Here is a 13037-nt window from a genome sequence, read left to right on the forward strand (position 1 = left end):
TCTAAACTCCGGAAATTTAACAAATTTAAGTTAGATTTACAAAAATCTTTACGGCAATTTATCAAAATATTGTCAGAATTTTCATTATTTTGAAGCAAAAACAGTCGAGTTAGACTACGGCCCAGGAACTTCTTTATGTATCAGATATATTGTACGACTTCAAACATTAATGACAGAGTACCATTACACCTATTATCATCACACAAAGCAACTGTATCAACACATCACTGATTGAATATTTCATAATTGGCTGTTGAATGATAAAGCAACTGTATCAACATATCTCTGATTGAATATTTCATGATCGGTTGTCTTTAACAAGCACCCAAAGAAATATCCTATTTAGATTTTGAAAAGACTGAATCTTGAGGCTTTGTTATAAGCAACTGTTAATGACCAATTGCTAAAACCCTAGGAAGATCAAATTGAGATAAGTAAATCTAAAAACACGAGTCAATCATAAATCAACATAAAAGGCGCTGAAGAAATTAATACTATCTGCTTAGTAACGAACAGTGGGAGACTGGAGCTCTGGTAACCAAGAAACCATAACACAGTCTCAGAAAACGAAGACTAATTCAGATTTCCATTCACTTCCATGGAAGATGCAGCTATATTGGATTACCCAAATGAAAACACATTAAACAGAAACCAAAATCTGGCTAATGGAGATGTGAATGGCACGGTTTCGCTTTAATCGACCACATCTGTGGAACTAAGCAACATATAAGCAATCTAATCATATTCGTATATTCATATACATTCACTGAAACAGCAACCAACACTGCAGCAAACAGTCGTCCCCATTAGATGAAACTAGAAAACAATAGTCGAACCTCCAGTTCAGAAATGGAGAACTGAAGCAGTGGTTAGATAAGGTAGGCGAGCTGCAGGCCTTCTGTTCGATGAAGACGTTATAGCTGGGTAGGAAACACGGATCCAGAATTGATAAGTCCTGCACCGTCTAGCCCTTGAGGATATTTTGGACCACTGGTGTTTATGCTATCATGGAGAGACTGGAAATGAATATACGTATTGCGATTATACAGTTGAGGACAATAACTGTCCGTGGTAGAATGGAGGTGAGACAATGAGTTCATATTAAGGTCAAGTACTGCCTTATAAGCTAAGAGCTTGTCCAATGGCTGCCAGCCCTGCTGGGTTACATGTGCAGAGAAAGTAGGGTTCACGGCTGAATATCCAAAAGGGATTTCGGGAATACCGGTGAATCGCTGCACCATGGCCCTGAAATTCGAAGTGTCGGTGTTCAGCAGCGTCGTCGGCGCTCTCCTGGAAGCCCTGGATCGTTTCTTGCCCACCTTGGCAGTTCGTCCGGGATTTACAGACAGACTCGCCGAGTTGCATTGAGGAGGCCGTGGTTCCGTGGTTGTCACTGGCGTGGCTTCTGCAAGCTTGGAATTGGTGGACATTGTCGCGGAGACGTGTCGACGTCGAAAATCCTGCGAGCTGTTGCTTGATATCACGAAGCTCTGCGCTTCTCCGTGGCTATTGTCGTTGCCTGCCGGCTTCTGGTGAAATTGCGCAGAGGCATCAAGCAACTGAGAACTGCTGATCGGGCAGTGCATTCCAAAGGGCGGGGCAGACGGATCTGGAGGTCCCAACCTGTTGTTCAACAAAAGGGCATTAGAAATGGAATCTCCTCCGGCATTTAACATAAACTCCATTGCTCTGGAAAATTCCTGTTCACGACAAAGTATTGTAATGTAACGAACAACTCTTGTGCTGTCAAGTCGGATACATAATGTAATCCCTGCTACGTTTGGTTTGTGTGAGGCAGCGTGTTTGTAGTATATACTTCATACCCAGATGCGTTGTCTAAGGGCACTAGGTCACCGCGTATTGCCGAGCGTTCACATGGGGGGCAAGCTACCTCTGTGACGTGTTGATCACAAGGATTCCGGAGACCGCAGTAATGTGTCCGCCGTATTCCGATCAGATCGTATAACTGACCGCATTAAACAATGCTCCACCAACCATCCGGTAGTTAGACTGCCGTAATCGAAAGCTAGCAAGCGACAGAAAATTGTAATGAACAATTATTTTTATTGAAGATAATATATTGGTTAGAAGGCCGTAATCGAACGCTAGCATGAACAATTACTTTTATCGAAGAGAATATATTAGCAAATATAAAAAATATTATATTTATGTATTTAGAATATTATAAATCAGGTTGATATAAGAATATCATTATTTTTATCTATGAGATGTAGTCTATAAGGCTTTAATTATATTAATTTTAATTTTAAATTTTATAGGAGCAACTGAAATTGAAAGTGGGAATTAATGGTAGGAATATATATTTTTTAATGGGTTGTTATTAGTGAGTTTTGTTGGAAGTTTTCTGGTGGGTTTTTCTCGTTTAATTTCTCTAAAATCCAATTTAGAGAAATCACAAGTTTCATGGGTAATCCCTACACAATCGAAGTGCCCAAACCAATTTATATAACACAAATCAAGATTTCACCTCAAATTTTTCCATCAAATTCTGTTGGAAGCTTTTTTGGTGGGTTTTTCTGGTTTAATTTCTCTAAAATCCACCAGAAATTTAGAGAAATCACAAGCTTCATGGGTAATCCCTACACAATCGAAGTGCCCTAGGGGATTTTCAGGGTGTTGCATCCATATATACAGTAAAAAAAACCAATTTAAATAACACAAATCAAGATTTCACCTCAAATTTTTCCACCAAATTCTGGCACTAGAAAATCAAAAAAATCACACTAAAGACAACTCCTTTTTTTAATGTATGTTTAAATTTAATCTAATTTTATATAATTATCGTGATATCATTTTATATAGGAGATTATTTGAGATTTGTCATTTTTCCATTCAACATTAAGATTATTTGATATTGGTTATTTTTCCATTCAATATTAAGATTGACCCTAAACTATAGTCTCCAAATAATCATGTAACAATATCTTATTATTGTACTATCTCATCTTTCCATCATATATTAACATTAATCCAACTCTATATAAAACTTATAATTAAAAATAAATAAATAAATAAATCTTTGCTTTAATCTACAATTTTAATTTCTATCTTTAACATAAAATTTTAAATTCCTATCTTTAACATAAAATTTTAATTTCTATCTTTTACACTTGTGACTTTTAAGGGTAAAAAACCATTTGAGTTAGGGAGATGATGGCTTGGGTTTGGTTTTAATAAAGGTTGAGGTTGCTAGATACCCCAAATGTGAGAAATGAATGACATGTTTCCAACATTAATTTTTGTGGCTTCTTAACTTAAAATGTTAATTCAAGCGCAAGGATCTAATTGTCGCAAGAATGAGCTTTCTAGTTGTGACCCTAGCTTGAGAAGTGGAATGATAAGTTCCCTTTTGATTGAAAAAAACATGCTTATCTCCAACAATGAGGATTAGATGTGGAACATGTTGGAGAACCCAAATAACATGACTTGTTATCTAATTCTAAACTTCGGGCCTATTGTCATTAATTAGTATTGGACCAAAAAATGTTGTCATGACATTTACTCTAAATTGAACTCCTTCCTTTTATCATGGTGACCTTTCTTTGTTCATGGTTCAAAAAGTGACCTAAAATGACTTACATTTTTTCTTATGCTTTGGGAAATTTTTATTTTTCTTAGTGTTTATGGTGTCTTTTTTTATAGCTTAGCTACAAGGCAAATAACATGATGACTTGTTATCTAAACCCAAAATTTGCGGATATTTTCATTGATTGGGGTTAGATCCCAAAAAGCTACAATGACATTTTCCCCATATTACACTTCCTATTGTGGCATGGTGATTTTGTCTCCGTAGTTTCACTTGAGTCAAGGGCTCATGATGACTTTGTCTCTTTACTTATGCTTAAGACGAGGGTTCACAATGACTTTATCTCTTTACTTATGCTTACTTTATATCTTTACTTATCTTTAGAACAAGAGGCTATGTTAATGTTTCATTTTATTTATCTTTGTCTTTTTTGAATGTATACATGTTTAACATATATATTAATTATTTTTATAAATAATAATAATAATGATAATAAAGTTATAAGTTATTTAATTTTCATAATATTTTTTAATTTTGGCAATATTAGATCCATTATGAAGTAAGTTCGTTTTCATGCTTGTATGTTTTTACCAACCATTTAATTTACAAGGCTATGCTAGTTATCTTATAGTCATAAATGGAATATGTTCTCCTTATCTCCTTTCACATCAATAGATGGAATTTCAAATATTAATTACCTTCCATCTATAAATCCATGTTAACTTGTCACATTTACTTAATAAAATTATGAAATAACCATGCAAATTATACAATAACAAATGAGATCATGGGAAATGACAAATTTGAAATGGCATCCAATAAAAATTGCCAAATGACATTTTAAAAGAGTGAAAATGAAACATCCACTTCTAACAATTGCATTTACCAATGTGGTTATGCTCATTATGTTTTTCTTTATTGTATGTGTTTCAACTTTATTAGAATATAAATTTGATGTATATTGTGTTTTATTTGGTGTTTGAAATAAATGCTTCTATCCCGTGACGTTTTAGTTTTTATTTTGGTGAAATGGAAATTTAATCATTGAAGTATTGATGATTTTCTGCTTGTATCATATGATATCATTTTAAGAATTAACTGCATAGAGTAAGTCTTTAAACTATAACCATATTCATAAATATTAATCTCAACCAACCAAATTCCTCATAATTTTGAATAACGCATATAACATTCATTATATTGAAGTAGAGTCCATCCCTACCTATAAAAAAAATACCTTTTAATAACATTAAAAAATCAATAATATTCCACTCTAATCTTCCCATATAAAATTTGAATAATGCCCATGCATTGGATATATCCATATTGTATTTTATGTAGCCACTGCTCATCCTAATCTTGCTGTTTCTGAAACCATTTAAGACAGCAACTTATTTATGTTTCAGGTACATCTAAATTCAAACATAATCTTACTCTAATCATCAGACAAAGCAACTGTATCATCATGATCAATATTTCGTGTTCATTTTCCTTTCAACGGGCATTAAAAAAAACCCTCACTTTGATTTTAAAAAGACCAAACACGTGTCTTCCCATATTCCCAACGATCATATCCTTATTCTAAGCAATAAGCTACGATTAGGTTTTATTGACCAACTGCTAAAACCCTATGAAAGAACAAAATTGAGATAAGTGACTCTCAAAACACGAGATGACTAACCAACACAAAAACCTCTGAATAAAATGATACCGTCTACTTAGTAATGAACACTCACTAGCAGCAAGAGTACGGGCAACCAAAAAACCAAAACATAACTCGGTTTCAGACCACAAAGAATAATTTAAATTGCTATTTACGTTCAATGCATGTGCAACAAAACGAAGAATAATTCAAATTTGTATTCATTTTCAATGCATGTGCAATAGAATATGTTTTCCAATCTGGAATGACTAATTTCCCAAAATATATGTCAACAAAATCTCCAAAAACATAGAACAGTTAGATTGGGACTCTAAAGCACATTCGTATGCGTTAATTGAAACGGCAACTAACACCGTAACCACCGATTGGCACCATCTGATCAGGTTATATCTCTGACCAAATTCATGCTGAACCTACCCTTTCGCAAACAAACTGAAACTTATAGTTGTCGGCAATGGCGGAGTTTTCAAATTGCACCGATGATGTAACATAAACCATGTTCGACAAAGCAATTGAAACTTATCGGTTTCGATAATGGCAGAGTGTTCACATTGAACCGATGACGTAACTTTTTTCGTTTCGAAGCATTTCTGGGCATATTTTTCCGTCTAAGATTTCGTGAAAATTCTATATCATATAAATATCAAATTTATTAAAAATATAAAAATAGCCCAAAAGAAATTCATCCCAAAACTCCAAAACTCGTGATGACAAAACAATTTTTTTGGATTTAACTAAAAAAGTCTAGATATATATATATATATATATACACACACTGTATTTCATTATAAACACACTGTATATATATATATATTATATTCCATTTAATTTGTTAAAAAATTATTTCATTATAAACATACATGAGAATCAAATATAAAAACAAAAATTTCCATTAAATTTGACAAGCCAGTGTCTGTCCGATTGCAGAATATTAAGGAAATGGGCAATCGAGATAAAGATGCCCTTTTTGCACCCTTGAGTTTGAATTAACAAACAGACTGAAGAAAGTTGGGGACGTTGCCACAAATAACCAATTTATCTATAAGCCATAAATATTTGGTGGCCCATAGTTAACTTTTGGCAAGCCAGTGATCCAACCACAAGCATTTATAGCCTATTGACAGGCTGGTTATTTTGAGTCTGTGATGATAACGCATTAACAGTTGGGTTTAATTTATGGCGTCAAATGGTCTATGCAACGTCAGACTTCACCAATGGTCAAGATAGGGAGTCTAACCGCATTTAATAGATTATCAAAATAGCGACCTTAAATTGCATGTGCGTCTTTCATTCCTGGAACGCGGGACTCATTCCGGTAGCAAGTGGTAAATGACGCTCATAAATAGGAATATTTGCAGTGGAGAGGATTTGTTGCACTTTGAATTGGTGGAAGTAGGGTTAAAAATTTAACACGTTATAGCCTTTGCAGAGGGGTTTAACACATCTTAGAACTGAACAGTGAAGTTAAACTTAAGCAATAAAAAAATGTTATTTTTTAATTATATTGGTTTTTTTTATTTTTCTATTTAAATAATATCTCACGATTCCGAGTAAAGGGCTACCACATAAATTGTTGGATATCCTAGACGGTGCAATTTTGATACATGGTTGCACTTGTCTTCTTCTCATTTCTAAAATCGTTGACATACACATTCTAGGTACACAACTAGGGTTTCAAGATAAATAAAGTGCAATGAGTAGTTGTATTTAGGGTTGGAATTTCAAAATAGATTCACTTATTAAATTGGATGGTTTTCACATCTTCTTAACTAGTTTTTACAATTTCAAAAAATCTTGAAATTTTTACAAAATTTTAAACAGTATATGACAAGAAAATCACCCCATAACAAACAATTTACCCATCAAATTCTATCCCAAGTTGCATTGATAGTAACATAATGGCGACATCTTTAGCGATGGAGAAACGCTGGAGGAAGGTTGTAACTTGTAACCAAAGTTTCAGTGGAGCATCACCTTGAATTGCGAGGGTTGGTGCATCATTGTGCTAGACGTTGCATGCACTTACAACTGATGTGAAGTTTTAGGTGCCACCTTCCGAACATTGCCGACAACTTCAATGTCATCCTGTCGCCAAATAAAATAATGAAGAAAACCATAGGCTTGTTCCTCCTCTCTGTTGTATGTGTGTGTATTAGGTGATTTTATAACAATGGCTTCTTGGGTCGTTATTCAACATTGCAACAACAATATCTTGATTTAATTGTGGATCAAGGCCAATAACACCACGTAGAAAGAGATGTACCTGTTATTTTCTCTCATCTACCAAAATTCTCACTGATTCTCTAACACCATAATTCACAAATACAGAGATGCATGCAGTAAGGGCTCAACATTGCATGATAGGAAATCGCTCAAGAAAGGAGCGTGGAAGAACATGATGGGAACGAGGATTTATATTAACCTAGCTGATGTATTCATAGTGTAATTAAATGTAAAAAATTTTAAATTGTTGAGATATTAATGTCATTGTTTTGTGTCATTATTGTTTGTTAGGTGTTATAGTCAGTTTAATTTTTAATTTAATTTAGTCTAGTTTACTCTAGTCATTTATTGTTGACATTTTTAATGTAATTTTATTTAATTGATTTTGAATATTGAGAAGAGTTGTTCCTTCCATTTTAGTTTTCAAGTTCATTCTTTGTTTATTTTCGCCTCTGCATTTTCTGTCATGATATCAGAACCAAATGTACAAAACTCAGTCATGAGATGACTCTATCTTTAACAAAATAATCTGCACTTCAATAGAAAAAAAACTTAAAATATTCTAAAAGTTTCATATCAAGACAATGATACAGTATTGTTAAATTACACACATTGAAAGCTCAATTCGAAACCCTAAAAATCACTGACACATAAAATGTGAAGAATTCAAGACTAGAGTCATGATATCAGAGCCTGAGCTCTCATAAAACTCGAGAAAGAGCAGCGTGTCATCGGAGGTCCTAAACGCATAGGTCGTGAGGAACTCTATGCCGAAAGAAAGTGGCAATGGTAATTAAAAATAAATAAAAATTAACTGACCATCGCACTTACTGTCTCCACTTTGCACCGATCAACACAAAGTTTAAAAAATAACTAGGAAAAATAACAACTCAGCGCATGCATTGTCTATTGAAAAATGCGCTGACGGATACTCAAAACTCAAAGATCCAGGCACAAGCGAGGAGTGACGTCTTCAAGTATTTAATAAAGAGAGTTGTTAACAAAAAGTCAAAGATTGGGAGTTCGAGCTAGCGTACCCAGAGGTCAAAATGTTGAAGATATTCGACCAAAAGAAACGCCAACTAAAAGCCGATTAGGAGCAAATGAGAGGTCAAGTTTCATTTTTTTATTAAAAAAGAAAAGGACGTTGGCTTTTAACAAAGAGCTTTGTATTGTATCCAAAGTTCTTTGAATTCGTTTTGAACAAATTTCAAAAGGACTTATTAAACGTTTCAAAGGTTTTATAAGAGGCGTTATGTCATGTTCAAGATGATTGGTTTGAAAAAGGTCATCGATTATATCAAAAAGGTCTTTATTCACAGGTTTATTAAACGTTTCATATGTTTAAAAGGAAACACGAAAAAGGGTCTTCGTTCAAGTTTAGTTTTTTTTGGTTTTGTTTTGGATTTTTTTTTTTTAATTAGGTGGGTTTTGGATTTAGTGAAAAGAATTTATTTAAATATATTTTGGTTGTGATTTATTTATTTAAAAAAGGGAAGGATTTTGTTATGGAAATAAAAAACTTTAATTGTAAGTTAAAAAAAAAAATGAATTTGTTATAAAGAAGGAAGAGAGGGTTGTATTTTTTAAAATGATATTTTTTGAAAGAAGAATGTGAAAAGGTGCGCACATCCGCATTCAAAAAAGAAAAAATGGCTTTTTCTAGAGCTTTGTCACAAATCCTAATTATGTTTGGCAAAAATTATGAGTTTTGGTCTTTAAGGATGAAGACATTTTTCTAAGCCCGAGATTGTGGGGATAACTTGGAGAATGGTTATGTAGAGTTGACCCAAGAACAATTAGCAGCCATGAACAATAATCAGAGGAATGTCGTTGCAAAAATAAAAAAGAAAGAGCACATAGCCAAATGTTGGATACAAAACTCAGTCAATGACTCTATATTCAACAAAATAATCGGTGCATCATCAACAAAAGAATCTTGGGATATTTTGAAATTTGTGTATCAAGGCAATAATACATTGAAGAATGTTAAATTGCAGACATTGATAGCTCAGTTAGACACCCTAAAGATGACTGACATAGAGAATGTGGACCAAGTCATGACTAGAGAAGTGGTATTAGAGCTACCATGATTGGAGGTTCAAGAAGAGTCATACCACTCAGAAAATTGTACCTCTTCTAGAAGTGAATCCATCAGTGACTCAACATCATCATAATACAATCAAAAAACAAGAAGCATCACATAAATATATGAGCAGAAGCATGAGTTTGATCAACAGAATATGCATGTCTTTCTTTCATCTCAACCAACAAAAACATTGGGTTGATGCAATGAACCACGAAATTGATGTTATAGAGGAGAACCATACTTTGGAATTAGTTGATCTCCTAAGAGACGAAACAAAAATTGGTGTAAAATGGGTATATAACACCAAGCTGAGTGAAAAAGGAGAAATTGAGAAACATAAGGCAAGGGTAATTGTCAAAGGATTCTCAAAACAACTTGGTATCGACTATGGTGAAATCTTTGCTCCAGTAGCAAGTTTATACACTGTCAAAACCATTTTATCCATGACAGCTCAACACAAATGGAAAGTCTATCAACTTGACATAAAGTTTACTTTCTTGAATGGTATATTGCACGAAGAAGTTTATGTAGAGAAGCCTCCTGGTTTTGAAGTTCCACGACAGAAGCATAAGGCGTACATGTTGAAAAAATCTTTGTGTGGCTTGAAACAAGCTCCAAGATCTTGGTACAATCACATCGACACCTATCTCATCAAAAGTGGTTTCTGCAATGAGCCAACGTTGTATACCAAAACTCATGGAGGTAAAATTATCATTGTATGCCTCTGAGTTGATGACCTTCTTTATACAAACAATATGATGTTAGAAGACTTCATAGAAGTAATGAAAACAGAGTTTGATATGACTCATCTAGGGGCATGAAATACTTCTTAGGCATTGAAATTCACCAATCTATTAATGGAATTTTTGGTGGTCAACAAAAATATTACACCCACATCATCCAAAAGTTCAGAATGAAAATTTGCAAACCAACTGATGCACCAATTGCTCAAGGCGCTAAGCTGAGGGTACAAGATGTAGCACCACCAATTGATTCCACATTGTATAAAAGTCTAGTTAGTAGTCTGTTATATCTCACTACAACTAGGTCTGATAACATGTTTGCAGGCTAGTTTTACCTGCCAAAAATAAATAACAGTTTGAAGAAAAAATCCAAAACTCAACAAAAATCTGATCTCCATTAGCTTATGTAAAAAAGGCATTTAAGATTTGCGAGATTTCACAAAGTGCATAGAAAATAACATACACCTAAAATAAAAGACTTCCCACTATGTTTTTATTTTCCCAAGATCACATACAACATAAGGAATATAACATAATTTGTTATGAAAATTATTTCATTATAAAAATACATGAGAATCAAATATAAAAACAAAAGTTTCCATGATTATAACGATCTCAGCTAGTGCTGCTCTTTGCACCCTGAGTTTGAATTAACACGCGGACTGAAGAAGGTTGGGGAGGTGGCCACAAATAACCAATTTGTCTATAGGCCGTAAACATATGGGGCCGTAGTTAACTTTTGGCAAGCCAGTGATCCAACCGCAAGCCTTTGTCTATAGGTCATAAACATTTGGTGGCCAGTAGTTAACTTTTGGCAAGCCAGTGATCCAACCACAAGCCTTTATGGCCTATTGACACAAGCCTTTATGGCCTATTGACAGGCTGGTTATTTTGAGCCTGTGGTGATAACGCCTTAACAGTTGGTTTAATTTATGGCGTCAAATTGTCTATGCAACGTCAGACTTCACCAATGGTGAAGATAGGGATGTCTAACTGCATTTAATAGATTATCAATAGATTATCAAAATAGCGATCTTAAACTGCATGTGCGTCTTTCATTCCTGGAACGCGGGACTCATTCCGGTAGCAAGTGATAAATGACCCTCGTAAATAGGAATATTTGCGGTGGAGAGGATTTGTTGCACTCTGAATTGGTGGAAGTAGGGTTAAAAATTTAACACATTATAGTTTTTCCAGAGGGGTTAGGACATCTTAGAACTGAACTGTGAAGTTAAAATTAAGCAATAAAAAATGTTATTTTTTAATTATATTGGTTTTTTTTTTTTATTTAAATAATATCTCACGATTCCGAGCGAAGGGCTACCACATAAATTGTGGGATATCCTAGACGCTGCAATTTTGATACATGGGTGCACTTGACTTCTTCTCATTTCTAAAATAGTTGACATACACATTTTAGGGTACACAACTAGGGTTTTAATTATAATGGATAAGATAAATAAAGTGCAATCAGGTAGTTTCAATTATAATGGATAAGATAAATAAAGTGCAATGAGGTAGTTTCAATTATAATGGATAAGATAAATAAAGTGCAATGAGGTAGTTTAATTTAGAGTTGGAATTTCAAAATAGATTCATTTATTAGATTGGATGGTTTTCACATTTCCTTAATTAAATTTCAAAATTTCAAAAAAAAACTTGAAATTTTGTAAAATTTTAAACAGTATGCAACAAGAAAATCACCTTATAACAAACAATTTACCATCAAATTCTATCTATAACAAACAATTTACTCATTAAATTCCATCCCTAATTACATTAATAGTAGCATAATGGCGACATCTTTAGCGATAGAGAAACGCAGGAGGAAGGTTGTAACTTGTAACCAAATTTTCAGTGGAGCTTCACCTCGAATTGCGAGGGTCGCTGCATCATTGTGCTACAAGTTGCATGCACTTACAACTGATGTGAAGTTTTAGGTGCCACCTTCCGAACATTGCCGACAACTTCAATGTCATCCTGTCGCCAAATAAAATAATGAAGAAAACCATAGGCTTGTTCCTCCTCTGTTGTATGTTTGTGTATTAGGTGATTTGATAACAATGACTTGTTGGGTCCTTATTCAACATTGCAACAACAATATCTTGCTTTAATTGTGGATAAAGGCCAATAACACCACATAGAAAGAGACGTACCTGTTATTTTCTCTCATCTACCAAAATTCTCACTGATTCTCTAACACCATAATTCACAAATACAGAATTCTGAACTTGACGAATTAACAGAGATGCAGTAAGGGCTCAACATTGCATGATTGGAAATCGCTCAAGAAAGGAGCGTGGAAGAACATGATGGGAACGAGGATTTATATTAACCTGGCTGATGTATTCATAGTGTAATTATATCTAAAAATATTTAGATGGTTGAGATATTAATATCACTGTTTTGTGTCATTATTGTGTGTTAGGTGTTATATGTCATTATTGTTTGTTAGGTGTTATAGTGAGTTTAATTTTTAATTTAGTTTAGTCTAGTTTTAATCTAGTCATTTATTGTTGATATTTTTAATGTAATTTTATTTAATTGATTTTGAATATTGAAAAGAGTTGTTCCTTCCATTTTAGTTTTCATGTTCATTTTCTGTTTATTTTCGCCTTTGCATTTTTTGTTCTGTCTTGATATCAGAACCAAGTGTACAAAACTCAGTCATGACTCTATCTTTAACAAGATAATCTGCGCTTCAATAGAAAAAAGAGCTTAGATATTCCGAAAGTTTCATATCAAGACAATGATACAGTATTGTTAAAGTAC

General features: G+C 33.7%; 1 protein-coding gene across 1 annotated transcript; it reads right to left on the reverse strand.

Moving 5' to 3' along the window:
- Positions 1 to 693: 693 nt before the first annotated feature.
- Positions 694 to 1785, reverse strand: LOC149236900 (uncharacterized). Its single transcript, XM_089461659.1, has one exon. It carries the CDS (start codon positions 1683 to 1685, stop codon positions 915 to 917), a length of 771 nt encoding a protein of 256 aa, XP_089317785.1. The 5' UTR covers positions 1686 to 1785; the 3' UTR covers positions 694 to 914.
- Between the last annotated feature and the right edge of the window lie 11252 nt (positions 1786 to 13037).

This window comes from Pinus tabuliformis, chromosome 8 (assembly GCF_031772625.1).
Source record: "Pinus tabuliformis cultivar Carrire ecotype Pingquan chromosome 8, CPIR1, whole genome shotgun sequence".
NCBI lineage: Eukaryota > Viridiplantae > Streptophyta > Pinopsida > Pinales > Pinaceae > Pinus > Pinus tabuliformis.

What these genes read in the sequence shown, in the direction of transcription:
- LOC149236900 (XM_089461659.1), bottom strand. Translation starts at nt 1,685, where the DNA reads ATGGAGTTTATGTTAAATGCCGGAGGAGATTCCATTTCTAATGCCCTT.